The following is an 18,409-nucleotide window of genomic DNA, read 5'->3' as shown; positions in this document are numbered from 1 at the left end:
GTTATTGTTAACAAAATCAGTCATGATGTACATTGAAGGCCATTAAGATTTCAATGTTTTCTTATGACTACACACCTTAGGCTAAACATTCCTTTTGTTATGCTATTTGTAGCTTTTGCCAGCAATCTTCATGTTTGGGCCAAGTGGTCAGCATAAAGGAAACCTCTGGCAAATGTGTTATACATCACACCAGACAGTCCAGCTGAGCTCACTGCAAACAACTACATCAGTTTGATGTCAAACATCCATGACTGGTATTACAAGCTGAATTACATCCCAAAAAGACTACACATTAAATTTGCAGCAACTTTCAGCTACATGCACTTTCAACACAGAATTTATTAAATGACTATTTAGTGACTCAAGCATCACTTACCTTGTGCATAGGGAGCTGCATCAAATGGGGGTCCAGCACCCCGACATTCTTGGTAAAATGTATCTGCTGGAGGAGGGGCATACATTTGTGAACCTCGTGGCACCATTTGGATCTGCTTGGAAACCGGTAATGGTGGCAAATCACGTGAAGCGGCAGGATGAGCGTTGACAGGCAAAGCAGACATAGATGTCTTGGGGACAGAATCCAGCCTGGCAAAAAATGGATTTATTATAAAACATTAGGATAAAAGCACCACAGAAATATTCCAAGAGAGTAAATTATATCCAAAACCATATCTTTGGTTGCAAAGCTGACTGCTTAAAATGTTCAAAATTTTACTGCAAAACCAGAAGCAATACACATATTCTATGCTGTTTTTAAAGGACAAGAAAACCCACAGCATGAGCGTTAGGACTCAAGAAAAAAAGTGCATTCACACTTACCAATCTTCTCCACTCATGCCACACCAATACAGTTTGGCTAACAATTTACTGTTTCACCCAGTGCTCCCTCAGTCAGACTTAAATTGTGTGCATGTGCATTTAGCAAGTCTGAAAACCTTGTCTGCATGAGAACAGACACACCTTATGTATACCACGATGATGCAAACATCACAGCACATGTGCAGATCGAATATGTTGGCAGAAGTTATTTGGCAGCCACAAACCTCTGAAAGAGTGCTAAATCAAATGTAAGGGGTGGCTGTTTGCCAGAGTTTTCCTTATGAAGGTTCCCTTGATCTTTAAGCTACAGAATTAAAAATGCTAGCCATCTGGAAGGTCACGTGATGCGCTACTGAGCAAACGTGCTTGAGAGTTGCTCCGGTCCCCTCTGGAAATATAAGGGTGCAAACTTAAGATATACAAGCCGATCGGCGACTCAAGTGCGACCCGAACCTAGACATGCCTAAGTCAGCCAAGTCGAAGAAAAAGTCAACCCAAGTCTCCATTAAAGGCTTTTGCACGCAAGAGGCGCAAGTGCGCAACACTGGCATGCAGGCCGCACAGCCTGAAATGGCGTCGCAACTAACCGGCCTATCTCCGCAAAGCCCAGGATCACTGATCTCTGAACCGGAGTCAATCTCACCTCAAATCCCGATGAAACTGAGCGATGCCAACCTTGTCAGGTTGAAGACACTATTGCAGACGGAATTAGCTACGGTCACAGCGACCATTACAAAACAGCTTAAGCGAGAAATCAGAGACTTAGGTAATCGGACTGCTCAAGTCGAACATAAGCTGTCCAAGGTAATTAAAAGGGTCAACGCGCAAGATACCCAAATTGATACCTTAATGTCCCACCATCTATCCACGATGGACCGTCTAGAAGACTTTGAAAATCGCTGACGGCAAAATAATATTAGGATCAGAGGCCTACCAGAAACATTTAAAGATTTACATGCAGAGATGCCAAAGCTGTTGGCTACTCTTGTCCCAGATATCCAAGAGCAATGCATGGAGATGGACAGAGTTCATAGAGCATTAGACCCGATAAAATCTGGAGGGCCACCAAGGGACATTATTGCCCTTCTGCATTATTATACTACCAAGGAGGCAATTATGACGGCTGCAAGGGCAACTTCGCCACTTAAACATGAAGACCATACTTACCAAATGTTTGCAGATCTCGCATCTACAACAATCCAAAAAAGACGGATGCTGAAGCCAATTACCACAGCATTACACCAAAAAAAGATCGCATAACGCTGGGGATACCCATTTAGACTACTTTTCTCCTATCAAAATCAACACTACAGCATTAAAGACCTGGACACAGGGAAAGAAATCCTACAAAAGCTTCATTTATTATCCACACATTCCTCACCGGAGTCAACCTCACCATCAAGATCCCCAGCGCCAAAAGCTCAAAGGATGACATCACCCCGGCTACCAATTACACCAAATTGGCAAAGTAGTCAAAGGAACAAACGATTGGAGGCTAGAGATGAAAGATCCACCTCACCTAAACCAACATCACCTGCCTCTGATTGGTAACTATACATTAGTAAATTGTACCCCATGATGTGTTATACTCCTATTCTGTATGAGGAAATAATCCAGAGAGGGATAACGACCTCCCACATGCACAAACATTATTGCTACGCTATGCCATTTCCGCCTGTTGGGGCGACGCTGAAGTTAATTTCAATTATATTTTTAAACTTGTTATTTCCTGTTTACAATCCTACATATTGTGGCATATGCTGTGCAAAATATCTCTGCATTTTGGTCATTACTTAGGGTCAATATGGTGAAATTATATATTGCCCAAGCGTGTTCGAATGGCGCTAAACATTAACACATAATGTTAAGGGCTTTAACAGCCCAGTCAAGAGGGTTCTAGCCTTAAAATATTATATGAAACATTTTGTTTATACAAGAGACCCATTTCAGTAAGACCTCTTAACCCAAGTATTTTCATGCTAATTTCCCAATGCATTACTTAGCGAGCCAAGAAAGTAAACAGGCGGGAGTGGCGATCCTTATACATAAAAATATTGGATTTCATCTCAATAAATGTATCGCAGATCCACAGGGCCGCTTTGTAATTATCACAGGAGAAATCCAAGATACGCCTGTCACATTGGCCTCTGTCTATGCCCCTAACACCAACCAAACAATTTTATAGACTATTCTTCTTATCATTAGCAATACATGCTCAGGGACAAATAATAGTTGGAGGAGATTTTAATGCAGCATTGCAACCCAATTTAGATAGGCATGACCCACACAACCCCGCCAAACTGTCTATAGATCTTGCAGCTAAATCTCTCAGGGCTCATATAGCAGAAAATAAACGTACAGATGTATGGCGAGACAGACACCCTTTCAAAAGAGAATACAGTTTCTACTCCCACGCAAGGATAGATTACATTTTTTGTTCCCAGCAACTTCCCCTTAATCCAACACTAGTCTGTTATATTGCTCATGGTCAGACCACTCCCCAGTCAAAGTGTCCCTTACAGGTATATATGTGCAAACTAATCAAAAACTGTGGAGACTAAATGAATCAATGCTTGCTATACCTAGTATTGTAACTGAACTGGTAGCGGAACTGTCTAACTATTTTGAGACAAATGTAACAAGAGGATGTAAAATGTCTGTGATATGGGAAGCACTATGGAAAGCACATAAAGCATATATAAGGGGCATATTTTTGAAACTAGGAAGCTCACGGAAAAAACAAAGAAACAAATTAATAGAAGATCTCACTAACGAATTGAACTCACTGGAACAATCCCATTTACTCACTCCCTCCACTACTATAGCACATAAAATTAAAACAAAACGGACGGAATTAAATATGTGCTTAATCAATGATGCAGAAAAAAAAACTACGGTGGACCATCTACAGAAGTTAACCCTGCCGAAGTGTTGTGAGCACCATGGAATAAAGTTTGGGATTCACCCGTTTGTAGCAGACAAGGATTGGCTTTCCATTTATTTTTAACCCTGCCGACCCTAACAGCTGACCAACAAGAATATATGGCAAAACCTATATCAATCGATGAAATAACCTCAGCTATTAAAAGCTTTAAAAATTATAAAGCACCAGGTCCTGATGGCCTGAGTGCACAATATTATAAAAATTTCATAAAAATACTACCTCCTCACTTATGCCATATATACGCTGATATTGGTAAACTTGAATATTTCTGTCCTGAGACATTAAGTGCATATATCTCAGCCATATCCAAGCCATCTAAAGATCCCACTAAAGCTGAAAATTACAGACCAATATCCCTCCTTAATCTAGATTTAAAAATCTTGGCTAAAATATATACTTCTCAATTGAACACCTTCATCACTAATATTGTCTACAAAGACCAAGTCGGTTTTATGCCGACTAGGCAAGCTAGCGATAATGTAAGGCGGGTGGTGAATCTCTTGCATAGGGCAAAGGAGGGGGCACACAGATGGTGCTCCTCTACTTGTTACCTAGAAAAAGCATTTGACACCTTCCTAAATCACATCTTTGCAATGTATCAATATCCAACCGCAAAGGTCAAATATATGAACTTTACATCTGAACAGATTTTATACAAGGGGAACGAGGCACGGTTGCACCCTTTCCCCGATTTTGTTTGCCCTATGCATGGTTCCCCTTAGTCAAGCGATCAGGCAATGTCCGGACATATCCGGTTTAACACTTGCAAATGAGGAATACAAATGCTGCCAATATGCTGAGGATATACATACTACTTACAGTATCCAAGCCCATGACATCGTTACCCAACTTATACCGCATTTTAAATGTTTTTGGTAGCAGCACAGGTCTTACTATCAATCCCACCAAGATGGTTGCGATGGAACTTAACTTACTACACTCACTCCAAAAACTGTTACAATTAAATTTTGATTTCACATGGAAAACAAAATATATGGACTACCTGGGAGTCAAAATCAAACCGGAATTCTCCACTTTGGCCCAAACTAATTACCAACAGCTCATTAAATCTCTTCTCAAAGATCTTGAAACCTGGGGAAAATACAATATTTCATGGTTTGGTAGGGTCTCAGCACTTAAAATGTCAATTTTGCCGCATCTCTAATACTTGTTCCAAGTCATATCAGTCACCCCACCTGCAGGGTTGATAAAACAACTACAACATGCCAGTCAGAAGTTCTTATGGGGGTAACCTCAAACCACGCATTGCCAAAGCTATTGTCTTTCAACATCGAACCCAAGGAGGATTGGGAGTCCCAAACTATATGAATTACTTTTACGCAGCTGTACTAGCACAATTTACCAAATGGCATGTAAAAACCAACCCTCCAGCCTGGGTGGAGATAGAAAGTGCGACCGCCCCGATTCTGGATTTACAACACCTACTATGGATAGAAAAAATTTCCGAACCCAATATCACTGCACCAGTAATACAATTTGCATTACGAACTTGGGACAAAATCAGATGACAACACGCCATTATATCCCCTCATAATCCAGCCTCCCCGCTTTTCAACAATCCTAAATTTCCACCAGGGATGAACTCCTTACAATTTCAATGGTGGATAGACAATTGATTTACCAAAATTAGTTCATCTATATCAGGATGTCATCAAAGACTGGCCCACGTTCCAAAACAAATATCAAGCTCCCTCAATCGAAATATTTCAATTTTATCAAATACAACATTACATAAAGTCTATTTATGCCAGAGACTCTCTGCAACTTAACACCATATATGAAACTTACTGCTTAAAATACCCAACACCACGGAGACTGATGGGTCCACTATATAACTACTTAACCAATACCACCCCTATAATGGAACTTAAATACAGACTGGACCCAAGAACTACAACTAGATATGGAAGAAGCGGACTGGATACAAGCAATAGAACGATCAAACTATTGTTCTATCAACATATATGCTAAAGAAACCTCTTACAAGGTATTGAGCAGATGCTACATGGTACCAGCCTGTAAAGCACGATGGGATCCCACTGCTAATCCTTGTTGCTTTAGAGGTTGCCTGGACCAGGGCACGATGAGTCATATTTGGTGGTCCTGCCCAAAAGCACAGAGATTTTGGCGTAGAGTATACCAATTAATCTATTCTGTACTTAACATCAACCTATCCAAACACCCAGCACAAGCAATACTCAACTGTAAAATAAAAGATATACCAGTACCCGCACATATGTTGATAACACATATCTTTACGGCAGCAAAGCAAATTATAGCAAAATCATGGCTATCCACCACCATACAGTTTGGAGAACTGAAAGCAAAAATAAACGCAATCTTTATAATGGAAAAGCTAACTAGTATACTACAAAATAAACAAAACAGGTTCTATGCAGTGTGGGACCCTTGGATTAAATATGCATTCCCTTATGGTTTCAATCAAACTACCTTGTCATTGTAACGATACCTGATCTCCTCTGACATGCATAGGGCAAACCGAACACCGAATGCAGGTATACCAGAATCCTGACTGCCACATTGTTCCAACTCAATCTTAACAGACGATTTTCCAGATTATATACAGGAAAATGTTTTCTTTTGTTATGATTTAATTCAGTTAACTAATTCATTATCACTATTTAACTTTCTCTGAAGCTAACTATAGCCTTAATATACGCTCGACCAAAGAATAACTTAATACCCCTGATAAATATATTTCAACAGAAAAATAGGTTAGTGGGCTTAACACGTATTGTATAACTAAACTACCATGTGCTTGCTTTGATATAGTACGCTATCTGATTGCAGATATTTTACATACTGTAATGCTACAAATACCATTAATGTAAATGTTGTTTTCCTACTGTATATGCATTACGCAAATGTGATGAAAATCTAATAAAACACAAATGTTATTAAAAAAAAAAAAAAATGCTAGCCATCTACCAAATGCATACTCTCGCATTTTCTTTGGATGTTTAAGGGCACATAAAATTAAAAGAACAAAAAAAAAAATGAAAAAGAAAAAACACCCTGAGATTCTTACAATTCTGGGGGAGATCCAGGTGCACTGCTGCTTAAGTGATCCAATTTTACTGGTTTCAATACGGACTCAAAGCCAGAGTCTGTACTCCTTGAGATGAGCTGTGTCACTGAGCTTCCTGGCACAATGCCGTTGGGAAGCCCACTTGGCTTTCGGGGTGGTAAGTCCATAGGACCTTCATCAGGTGCTCCTATGGGTAGTCCAACCTCATTTAATTGACCAAGGGAGGCACTGAGTGGCCTTCTTGGAACCAAACGCTTGTTCATTTTCCGAAACCTAATGACAGGAAAATATTAAGTTTAAGGCAACAAAGAACAGTTTGACTGTTAAATGCCATTTGCACATGCTATGGTCCTGCCTGGACATACAGCAATTCTAGACTCAAATTATCCAGCATTAAAGTGGTTGTTTACCTTTACATTAACTTTTAGTATGATGTAGATATTCTGAGACAATTTGCAGTTGGGTTTTATTTTTTATTATTTGTTGCTTTTATTCAGCAGCTCTCCAGTTTGCAATTTCAGCGATCTGGTTGCTAGGATCGAAATAATCCTAGCAACCATGCACGGATTTAAATGAGACTGGAACATGAATAGGAGGGGGCCTGAACAGAAAGATGAGTAACAAAAAGTAACTGTAAAAATATATTTGTAGCCTTTCAGAGCATTTGTTTTAGATGGGTTCAGTGACCCCCATTTGAAAGCTGGAGAGAGTCAGAAGACACTCTCAATTAATTAAAAACTATAAAAAAAATAAATAATGAAGAGCAACTGAAAAGTTGCTTAGAACTGGCCATTCTATAGCATACTAAAAGTTAACCACCCCCTTTAATCAGAGAGTTGCCCCATGAATTGACAACAGACCCAAAACTGTGCCTATTAAATAATCTGTTTTGCTACAATATGAATAAGCATGGTCATATTTCAAGTTTGACCGCTAATAATGAAAGATTGAAAAGGTTCATCTTTAATTTCGAGGAAAGTTGGTTAAAGGCAATGTATAAGACCACTGAACATCCCTTGATATGAATACACAGTTATGATTTGTAAGATGTAGGTATTAAGTTGTAATTACACTCAAGGCTAATAATTTGTAATTTACCCTAACTATCGTTCTGATCTGACTTAATGTGTAACTCCTAGATGTTGTGAACTATTTGTGTCATTGATAGCTACATGCAGAAACGGTTACAAAGATTTATTCACGTGTATGTAATAGGGACCTAAGTTCAGTTCAAGTATATTATTTGTTTATAATCACACTTTTACCCCAAAAGGACATATTTACACTGTATAGCATCTCACTAAAAACATACACCACCAATGATAAGACAAGAGATGCCTATCATTAAACCACACAAAAAATGTCAAGACTTCCCTAGCTAAAGAAAAGGCAATATGAGAAAATGTACCAGGGAAAAGAATATAAACGCTAACAATGTTGAGCAAAATCAGCTGAAGAGGAGGAAGATAAAGAAACAGAACAGGAGGACATTGTGAAATCAAAGGTGACAGAAACAGAGAAAGGAAACACCAAAAAAGTAAAAAAGGTAAACACCAGGATATTAAAATATGTAAGAGACGGTGAATAAGACTGCAACTATACATATACCACTCACCACATAATCATGTACACATTTGGGCACATAAAAACAGTATACCTGTCAAAATGTTTTCACTTACTTTTCTAACTCTTCTTGAGAATGGGCAAAGGTGCAACTTGCCCCACGGGGACAGCCTCCTCTCTGTTTCATGTCCCTACACATGTATGTCTTGTACTTGCTGTGCTGTGGAGGCTGCCAGTGAAAAGTAAAGGGTAAGCATTTCTCCAGTTCACTGTAGAATGGTTCTTAATTAAACTACCACAAAGGTAATTTGTTACAATCAGTTCAGTTAAAACCCAGATTCCCAGCCTCCCCCACCAAGCGACTATCATCAAGTGATCGTAGATGATTTGGTAGCAAAGTTTAAAATCTAACAATGTGTTAAGAGCCTGAGCCACAAAAAACATTTTCCTCTCACCTGCTGTTGGTCTGTTCCCTTCTTGCTATGATTTTGAATATAATCCACTAATCCATGCACTACAGTCTTTACTGCCACCAGACCATCCTTTAACTGCTCCCAGGTTGGAGGAGGGGCATCTAGAAAAGGCATAAACCATGGCTTTTAATAACCACTTTTATTCAACACATGTATTTACTGAATATTTCAAGAGCTAAACATACATTTTCTCCAGTTTCTATGAAGGTATTACTGGCTCATTTTGCACATTCTACATAATATACAATTTTTCATTGTTTGCAACAAGATACCCTGTTTATTCCCATATCAGTTCTGTAATGTTTTAACATCTTCTGGTCTAAAAGGGCATAGATCTAGGTCCAATGAAAAAACTGAACTATACAATTATAGCTGCTTCAAAAATATCTATGTTTGTTCATAATCCTCACAGAGAAATATAATGGCTATGTCAGCACATGCATTTATTTATTTAAAATACATCAGACACTTCTTTTTGTGTATATATATATATATATATATATATATATATATATATAACATTTTTTGGTAATTATACAAATTATATATGCTATAGTTACTATCCAAATGCTTACCTGGACTTGGGTCTATATTTGCCAACAACTCCAAATGAGGCCGAAGTCTATTCAGATTTGCAGGGTCTCCAGTCCTTTGTAGAGCAATGGTCAGTTCCTGGACACTCTGAGCAAACGAGGCTGGGGTCTGCAACTTAACAAAAATTTTCTTGTAATTAATTAACCAGTGTGCTAAACACTTAGGACTAGGGGACTCATAAGTTATACAAATGACAAATTTGCTAATAAAAAATAGTCTACAGATTTGACAGAACAAAAAACCAGCAAATCAATTGTATATAAAAACTAAGAGAGGAATAAGGGTATTACCTTGTCAATGATGGACTGCATGTGAGATTTATGTGACTGATCCCCATAAAGGAGGGAGGACCACTGATCAGGAGCAATGCGTAATCCAGCTTCCATTGCAATCTGAACAATCTGAGAATCATGTTCTCGACGCAGTGCTTCATAGGTTCGAAATTCCTCCTTTAGTTGCATTAGGGAGGAGTCTTCATCCCGCTTTGTTACCTGATTAAAAGAACAAAAGGTCTGAAAAAAACATCTTTTAAAGCAAAACCGTAAAAATAAATTTCACAGAATGGTAAAAGAATATCAAACATTTTATTACTATCTGATTGGGCAGTTCTCAACCATTGCATTGATGCGATTTTTATAGGAAGGAAAAATTTCATGTCTACATATACTCACACAAGACAACATTTCTCTCACCTTAAAGCAAGAGGCTCTGTAAAGCAGCTGGACAACATGCCCAATGCTAGTTTTCGAGGCTTGGGGGAACCGTGGTTCAAGTCTCTGCACCACAAATAAAACAAGGACTTTCCGTGAGAGCGCAGATCCATCTTCCAGAGCCAGGAGGACAAGCTTTAGTGCCTCTTCCTGCATGGCTAAAAAGCAATGTTTAAATTATTATGGTGATTAAAACAAGTGAAATCTGCACAATTCTCAGCTCATTCTCCATGCCTCAGACATACTCGGCAAAAACATATTTTGATAAGCCTTCCACATTTTGCTATCCCCTGCAAAACGTATTGCAAAAAACATGCAATTTCTTCCCATGGGCATATAAAAAAAAATCATTAAAATTGTCCAGTAAGTCAAAACATACCTGGTCCTAGAAACTGGCAGCCACGGGCACGGACAGCTGCCCATAGGTTGGAAGACAGTTGCTGAGGATTTTGGTGTTGCAAGATAAGCTCAGTGACTGTTCTCTCTCCCAGTGAACGAGCTGCTCTCATAGCTCTAATACGTCCCTCCTCTTCAACCAACTGGCAATGCACCAGTGTCACCAGCTTTCTCTGCATTGGGCGACTTAACACACTTTGAGTTGTGCTGTTTAGACCTACACCTGGTTAAAAAAATAAAGAAAACTAAGCAAGAGAAGGAAATAAACAACAGAACCTTTGTTTTTACAATGTGTGACATTGTTAACAGGGAATTTGTACCTATCATTTTAACTAATAATTATAAACCATGAATCAGACCTCAGAGATATCTGGGTTTCTCAACTCTACTTGTGTGTTGGCTTTGCTTACACAACAACAGAGCAGGGCACCACTGTGTGTTTGGTTTCTAGTGAAGACAACGGATATCTCCTCTAGTATAGCATACAAGTGTTCAAGTGAACAAGTCAACAATGTAAGAAAGTTGCACTGACCTGAAAATCAATAGGCGAATATAAAAAAATAAATTTCCTATGTAGATGTGGAAACTTCAGACAGAGCTAAAGTATTCCCCCTTAATTCACGGAGGGCTTCTGGGAGAAGTCTAACAGCCAAAGTTACATTAACACAGACTGACAATACTTAATAAAAAAAGTTTACATAGGTATCATTAATATGCACATCAGAGACATATTTTCAGCATGAAAGACATGGAGCATTCGTGGGACTTCATTTATGTGCAAAAAAATCTAATGATTTAATCCTCTACACAGAGGACCTTTTTCAAGACTCTACATACACACACACACACACACACACACACATACTGTATATGGATAGATTTTTTTTCATTATATTTTTTTGCATTTGATAAATTATTTTTCATCATCTCGGCTAGGAGCAACAATCAAGTAAAACCCACATACCTCTTGCAGTGCTAAGGGGCTTTAAATACAGAGCTAACTCTTCTACACACTTCCTAGCTTCTTCATAATGTTTGGTGTCCTCTGCTCCACACCCGCCACAGAGGGTGATCTGTTGTTGCTCAGGCACCTACAAATCAAAAACATCAGAGATTAGAAAACATTTCGAAGCATTCTATATATTATCAGGCCTAGGAGGAACTATGTTCAGCATAAGATCAGAAATCTTAGTTTTCTTTACTTCTTTTATTAAATGGATTTTTGTTTGGTTTTACCCTAGAGCTAAGTCACATTACCACAGGGTCAGATTTTGGTGTGGCTCAACACCTATGATTTTGCTGAATCTGAAACCTGCAAAAATAGTCAATTTCTTCTTACATTTGTATTAAACATTACTGATTGTACAGACTCTCGGAAGAATTACATTGACAAATATTACAAGAATGATCTAAATAAAAGGCTAAAAAGGCAGCAAGCTACAAAAATATTATCCAAAATAGGCTGAATGTTTACTTTACATCTTGTAATGATCACAAAAGCTTAACTTTATTAAAGGGGCTGTTCACCTTTGAGATAACTTTTAGTATGATGTAGAGAGTGATAGTCTGAGACAATTTGCAATTGGTTTTAATTTTTTATTATTTGTGGTTTTTGAGTTATTTAGCTTTTTATTCAGAAGCTCTTCAACTTGCATTTTAAGCAATCTGGTAGCTATGGTCCAAATTACCCTAGCAACCATGCAGTGATTTGAATATGAGACTGGAATATGAATAGGAGGGGCCTGAATAGAAAGATGTGTAATAAAAAGTAGCAATAACAATACATATGTAGCTTTACACAGCATTTGCTTTTTACAAGGGGTCAGTGACGCCCATTTGGAAGCAGCAAAACATCAGAAGAAAAAGGCAAATAACACAAACTATAAAAAATAAATAATAAAAACCAATTTAGAAATGTATTAAAATTGGCCATTCTATAACATACTAAAAGTTTCTTTAAAGGTGAACCACCCCCTTTAAGGCTTTGCTCCCTGTATTTGATCTATGATTCAGCTGCAGAATGTATAAATACAAGGAAATCCATACACAGTTAAAGTTCTGTGTTGGAAATCAACTGGAGAGAAATCATATATAGTCCATGTTTGATAGAAATAACGTACTGCATAAGACTTTATTGGGTGATAAGACTGCCTTTGGATCAGAATTTCACGTTTTGCACTGCTTTCTACCATTCACCATTTAAAAACCAGCATTCAATCAATTATAAAAACCAATTATATTATTGAGTTCCAAAATCAAAAAGCAAAGTTTATTTAGATTTCAGAATGCCGCTTCAAGTTCATATGTGCACAAGGCTGTGGAGTTGGTACATAAATCCCTCTACTCCTCAGTTTATGGTAAAATCAACTCCTCCTCCTGTTTTTAAAGGAACTTTAACACCAAAAACAGAAAATGTATCAAAATAATTTAAAAATGTTTTACTGGTGCTCTCTACTGGTAAAACTGGTTGCTTCAGAAACACTACTATAGTTTATATAAACAAGCTGCTGTGTAGTCATGGGGGTAGCCATTCAAAGCTGAAAAAGGAGAAAAGGCACAGGATAAACAGCAGAGAACAGATAAGCTCTGTAATATACAATGGGATTATAAAAACAATTTATATGTTATCAACCATGTATCCTGTGCTTGAATGGCTGCCCCCATGGCCACGCAGCAACTTGTTTATATGAACTATAGCAGTGTTTCTGAAGCAAACACATCCGTTTTACCAGTGCAGGCCAATAGTACATTATATTGCCATTTCATTAAAACACTTTCATTTTTTGGTGTTACTGTTCCTTTAAATCTGGTTTGATTATTTTCACTGCTTGTATTTAACGTTATTAAGAGTCTGAACATTTTTGGCAACTCCAGATACCCAAAATTGCTTCAAACTCTATCACTTTGCGTGTGCAAAACCAAAAACCTAACTTACAGAGAAAAGCCTATTTACTGTAGGGAGAGCAAAGAAAATTGAGCAAAGCTATAAGCACTTGCTTATGCAAAACAGTGTCTGGGAAGGAATTTTGCCTTTGCTTTCCTTGTATGTAATATATTGTTTTGCATATATATCATTCTTGAATGTCCTGATTACCCATGCCCAATGCAGCATAAGTAACCTATTAGTAACTACTGCAGGCAAAATGGATTTTATAGTATTCTGTAATCTTAGTAATTTGAACCTAAAAGTAGTTCGCTCAAGAAGATGGCATTAAAGTAATTTGAAATACTAATGTTTTATGTCTGACAGCTAGTGAGCTACATGCAAAGTCTTTGATGCAACAGAAGTAATCAATGATCAGCCCTGAAATATCTAAATTTTAGAGGTGTCCTATTTTGAAATTGCTGGCAGAGAAACCAGTGGATGCTGCTTTTTTTAGATATACTCATCCTTACTACATCATCTTCTATGGTCAATGTTACCTGGCTTACTGCTGTCTGACAATTTACAATCCCTAAATTTAGCATCCCAACAGTTCAAGCACACTAAAAATTGATATGGCTTCTAACCAGGGGTAACAAGACTGTACTGAACATGGGCCGAAATTGTAACAACATTTTTGCCAAGGTCCTTGCCATGAATCTAATCAGGGTAACTGAATTCCTAAGTCATCCAAACCAAACTTGCTTTATGCCCAGCAAGGACTTACATCAATATCCACAGACATTACACGAACAGGAGAATTTGCCACACAAACAAATAGTAGCCCTGGATATTACAAAGGCCTCGGATTCTCTTTAATGGGGCTTCCTATTGGTTACTATGGCAGTAACAACATGGAGGTCAAAGGTGTTATACCATGACCCCACTTGCCACATTTTGAACTAATGGCACAATCATCAGCTTTTGTCTTAAAGCAGAAGGAAAGGTTAAAATTAAGTAAGCTTTATCAGAAAGGCCTATATAAATATACCAGTAAACCCTCAAAGCAATGCTGGTCTGAGTCCTCTGTCAAAAGAAATACTACATTTATTTCCTTCTATTGTGCACACATGGGCTTATGTATCAGACATCCTTCTTTCAACTGAAACCTCCAGGGCAGGGCTCGAGCATGCTCAGTTTGCTCATCTGCCTCCACCCCTCCCTGCTGTAACTTGAGCCCAGATCTATGAGCATGGAGATACTCAGACAGTAAGTGGTGTCACACCAAGCTAATATGGAAGCTGCTATCCTAAACAAACAGAGAGAGCTTCTAGAGCTGTTTACTCGGGTATGGTAAAGCATTCTACAGAATACATATACCGGTAGTGTTCTAGCTTGCACTATTGCGGCAAATCCATTGCCAATAATCTCCTTTATGTAGGAGGGAATGGCAAGGATGCCCACTTTCCTCATACTGATTTGCCACCAACATAAAGACTCTAGCTTGTATCGGATCGCGGGCATACATGCAGAGATGCGGCCGCGATCTGACGGGATTATTGAGATTGAGATATGGCTGACTTTTGGCCAGATATCGATCGGGAAAGCCCGTCGGATGGCCCCACACACGGGCAAATAAACTGCCGACTCGGTCTATAAAAGCCCCTATACACGGGCAGATAAAAGCTGCCGACAGACCATGTATCTAAGATCTACCATATTAAAGTATATTGAGACATAGAGCAACTCTAGCTTTGTCAGTACAGTTCAGGTACAGTGACCGTTAAACCACTAATTCAAACCATGATGGCCAGACTGGGACTGTGGCCCAAAGTTGCACCTTTTGGCAAGTTTAATTTAGTCATTTTAGCAAAGATTCAATAATGATAACTTATTTAAAAAACATTGCATAAAGGGCCTGATACAGTCCAATGTAACATTTTTTATACTTATAAATAGATCAGAATCGGACCTGAGCTCCCACTAGCTGCAGGAGAGCAGAGTTGACAGGAAGAAGCTCAATATCTGTGTTGATGGTAGTCTGATCGAATGGACAAGCCTTGCGGTGAAGCTTGTTCAGGCACATCTTGCAAACAGTGTGTCCACAGCCTAGACTGATGGGCTTCCGTATTGTTTCGTCAAAAGTTTGGGTGCAAATAGGGCAGGACAGAAAGTCGGTCCATTGCGGTGCTTGTACAGGCATGGCGTCCTAAAATATAAGGGCTCTCAAAGCAAAGGACAAGGAAACTTAAGCACAGATTCCACTGGAATCAAAAAACCTTTCCAAAATAAAGTTTGTCTTTGTTATATATCTTCTGTAAATACAGACAATCAGCACATAGCGGAAGAGATGACCTAATGAGAAAAAAGGAAAAAAAAAAGACAAATTAAACAGAAATCTCAGTTAAAGGAATGACTCGGCTAGATACATAAAAATAAAACTTTTTTTCCTTTATTGCTTCCTAGTTTATCACGCATTAACTTGTCATTATCTATATAGTGTTAAAAGGGAAGTCACTTTAAAAAAAAAATGTTAGTGATACCACGGCAAAGGAGTTTGTGTTGGTTTTATTTTTAACTACAAGTTGCAAAACAATAGAAAGTAATCATAAAAAGCAGTAACATCAAAACATAAAAAAGGTGTTTCAAAGTAATTAAAATATCAGATGTACACTGATATATATTTATATATGTATATTTACTTTTACCGTCTTCTCATCTTCTATACATAACAGACAGGTGATACAAAACCACACAAGGGTTTAGCCTGCAGCTACAGCCAAATCCTGCAAAGTTACTACATTTAATGCCCTTGAATAATAAACAGCTGTACACAGAGAATAAAAACATAAGAATGAAAGTACAAAGAAGCAAATGTGCAGTCATATGCAATGCTAATATGGGGTATATGTATATTTTGGTATTATAAGGAGCACTTTCCTACTTGCATTACATTAAGTGCCCAGCTAGTGTGACAAGGAGAGTGACTCATTCTCAAACACGGAAAAGTAGTGCAGAGAAAAATTAAAAGCAGGCAGCTCACGTGCACCACTGACTCACTAGAGGAAGTGTTTTCCCCACCATTTAAAAAAAAAAAAAAAAAACCACACAGGCATCCCCTGTGCTTCCTGACAAGCTACCTTGTGACCCTGTGGGATGTAAAGGTCAGCTCATAGATAGTTAAGAACACTAATGACATTTAGTGGGTTCCAAATATAGAAAGAAGTGACAAGGCAGCACATGGGCCAAGTGATGTTTACTAAGCAAAGAGAAGTAACTGCTTTGATCCAAATAATGCTAGGCAGTTTGGGTTAAATATGTGGTTGATTTGACTTATTCTAAGCTCATAATAGGAGTACCAAGTTTTGTCCAGGCCCAGCAACTAATACCACCCATCAGCTTCCTACTACGTGTGGTCTAGGGTACTAGAATAGTATGTAATGCAATTCTAATTAATTAACTAATTATTCTGATAATATCATACGAAACAAATTTTAGTACAATATTCAGTGTGTGTATAGTGGGAACGAGCCAACAGATATCGGTAGAAGACTTGGATATCGGTCGGCTTGTCGATTAGGCTGGCCGGAAAATTTTGATCAGGCGCCTTTGGAGGCACCGGAACATTAGCCATTGTTATTGCTGAATCGTTAGATACAGGTACAATATTCTATTGTTTCTACCTGTATATCGGACATTCAGGTACTCAGGTATTCATACTTGTGTTTTGAAACAAAAAATCTGTCTTGGAAAGATCTTTTCCAGGAAAGATCGCAATTGTAAAATTTATGGCCACCTTTAGAAAGAATTCACCCCTTAATCTCACCCTGATTGGCCTTCGGTGTGAGCTCTCCTATCCCCTGCACTGGGCCCTTTAGTTGGCCAGCCCAACAATTTAGAAATCTCTGTTCCAGAACTTGCAGTTCATTCTCTCCATGCAACTGGTATTGACTGGCAGAGGGATACTCCTGCTCCTTACCCAGTTTGCGTCCTACCATGATGCATTGGTGTGGCAACTAAGGCCCAGCAGAAGAAAACTTAATTAAAACTCAATTATTTTTCATAGGAGAATGCAAACATTTAACAGATAATGGCAAAGTGGAGGCTTTCAGTGCAGACTTGGATAGCTACAGTTGGAGTTGGTTGCACATGGTTTGTACACATCATTGGTGGGTACACAACACTGGCAGCAAAATATTTGGTCGGAGTAGAGTGCAGTTGTGAGGTTGTTTCTGTATGTGTGAATATTATTATTCTTTATTTATTTAGCACCAACGTATTCCACAGTGCTTTACAGAGAGTATACATCATATCCCTGCCCCAGTGTTCAGTGTTGTGATGTATATTTCATTTGAACATGTCTTTAGGCAGTGTTAATGTGCACTGAGGAAAGCACATAAGCACAGATATTCCAGTGTCCACAGCCAGAGTGACCTGGAGCAGAGCCCAGAAGTACTGTGGCCATGAGGTAAGTTGAGAGACTCCCCTCAGACGGCAGCAGCGGCCCACAAGTTACCAGGAGTGCTCCTGCGAATTTAAGAGACAAAATTCAGATTTCTTCTTTTCAGAAGAGAAGGCCATCTCAGGGAAGTGGGGGATATTGAAACACCCCTGGCTCAGCTTACCAGATACTTACAGCTACTAACAGTGCAGATGCTGTAGTAAATGGCAATAAGTGACAAAAAACAGAAAGCGCAAACTGTGTGCTTTTAACAATTCCTTCAGATTCTCTAAAAAGAATGCTATTTAACATTTCTTTTCTGTTACAGTACTTAGACAACAGCACACAAAGTAGCACTTTTTAATAAACAGGTCATATTTGTTTATATGCCATTAGTAAAGTCGTTTGCTGCAATACTTTCACAATAGCCCCATTTGTTCACGTAAGCCAGCTTTCGCCAGGAATCTTCTTGGCTGCCTCACTACACAATTGCAAACAGCAAAACAAAACAGAACTGCCAGGGATTTTATTAGTGA

General features: G+C 38.5%; 1 protein-coding gene across 1 annotated transcript in view; it reads right to left on the bottom strand.

Annotated features, from left to right (window-relative positions):
* rc3h1.L (ring finger and CCCH-type domains 1 L homeolog) overlaps nt 1-18,409 on the bottom strand; it is a gene marked incomplete at its 5' end in the record, with an annotated part of 44,735 nt that overhangs the window by 15,988 nt on the left and 10,338 nt on the right. Inside the window, 10 exon segments of the mRNA NM_001091079.1 lie at nt 377-585; nt 6,834-7,106; nt 8,513-8,625; nt 8,852-8,970; nt 9,445-9,577; nt 9,754-9,954; nt 10,156-10,331; nt 10,553-10,792; nt 11,534-11,660; nt 15,405-15,787. Of these exon segments, the coding sequence (NP_001084548.1) occupies nt 377-585; nt 6,834-7,106; nt 8,513-8,625; nt 8,852-8,970; nt 9,445-9,577; nt 9,754-9,954; nt 10,156-10,331; nt 10,553-10,792; nt 11,534-11,660; nt 15,405-15,635 (1,822 nt within the window).

Source organism: Xenopus laevis, chromosome 4L (assembly GCF_017654675.1).
Source record: "Xenopus laevis strain J_2021 chromosome 4L, Xenopus_laevis_v10.1, whole genome shotgun sequence".
NCBI classification, from domain to species: Eukaryota; Metazoa; Chordata; class Amphibia; order Anura; family Pipidae; genus Xenopus; species Xenopus laevis.
This window is presented reverse-complemented; position numbering and strand designations above follow the sequence as displayed.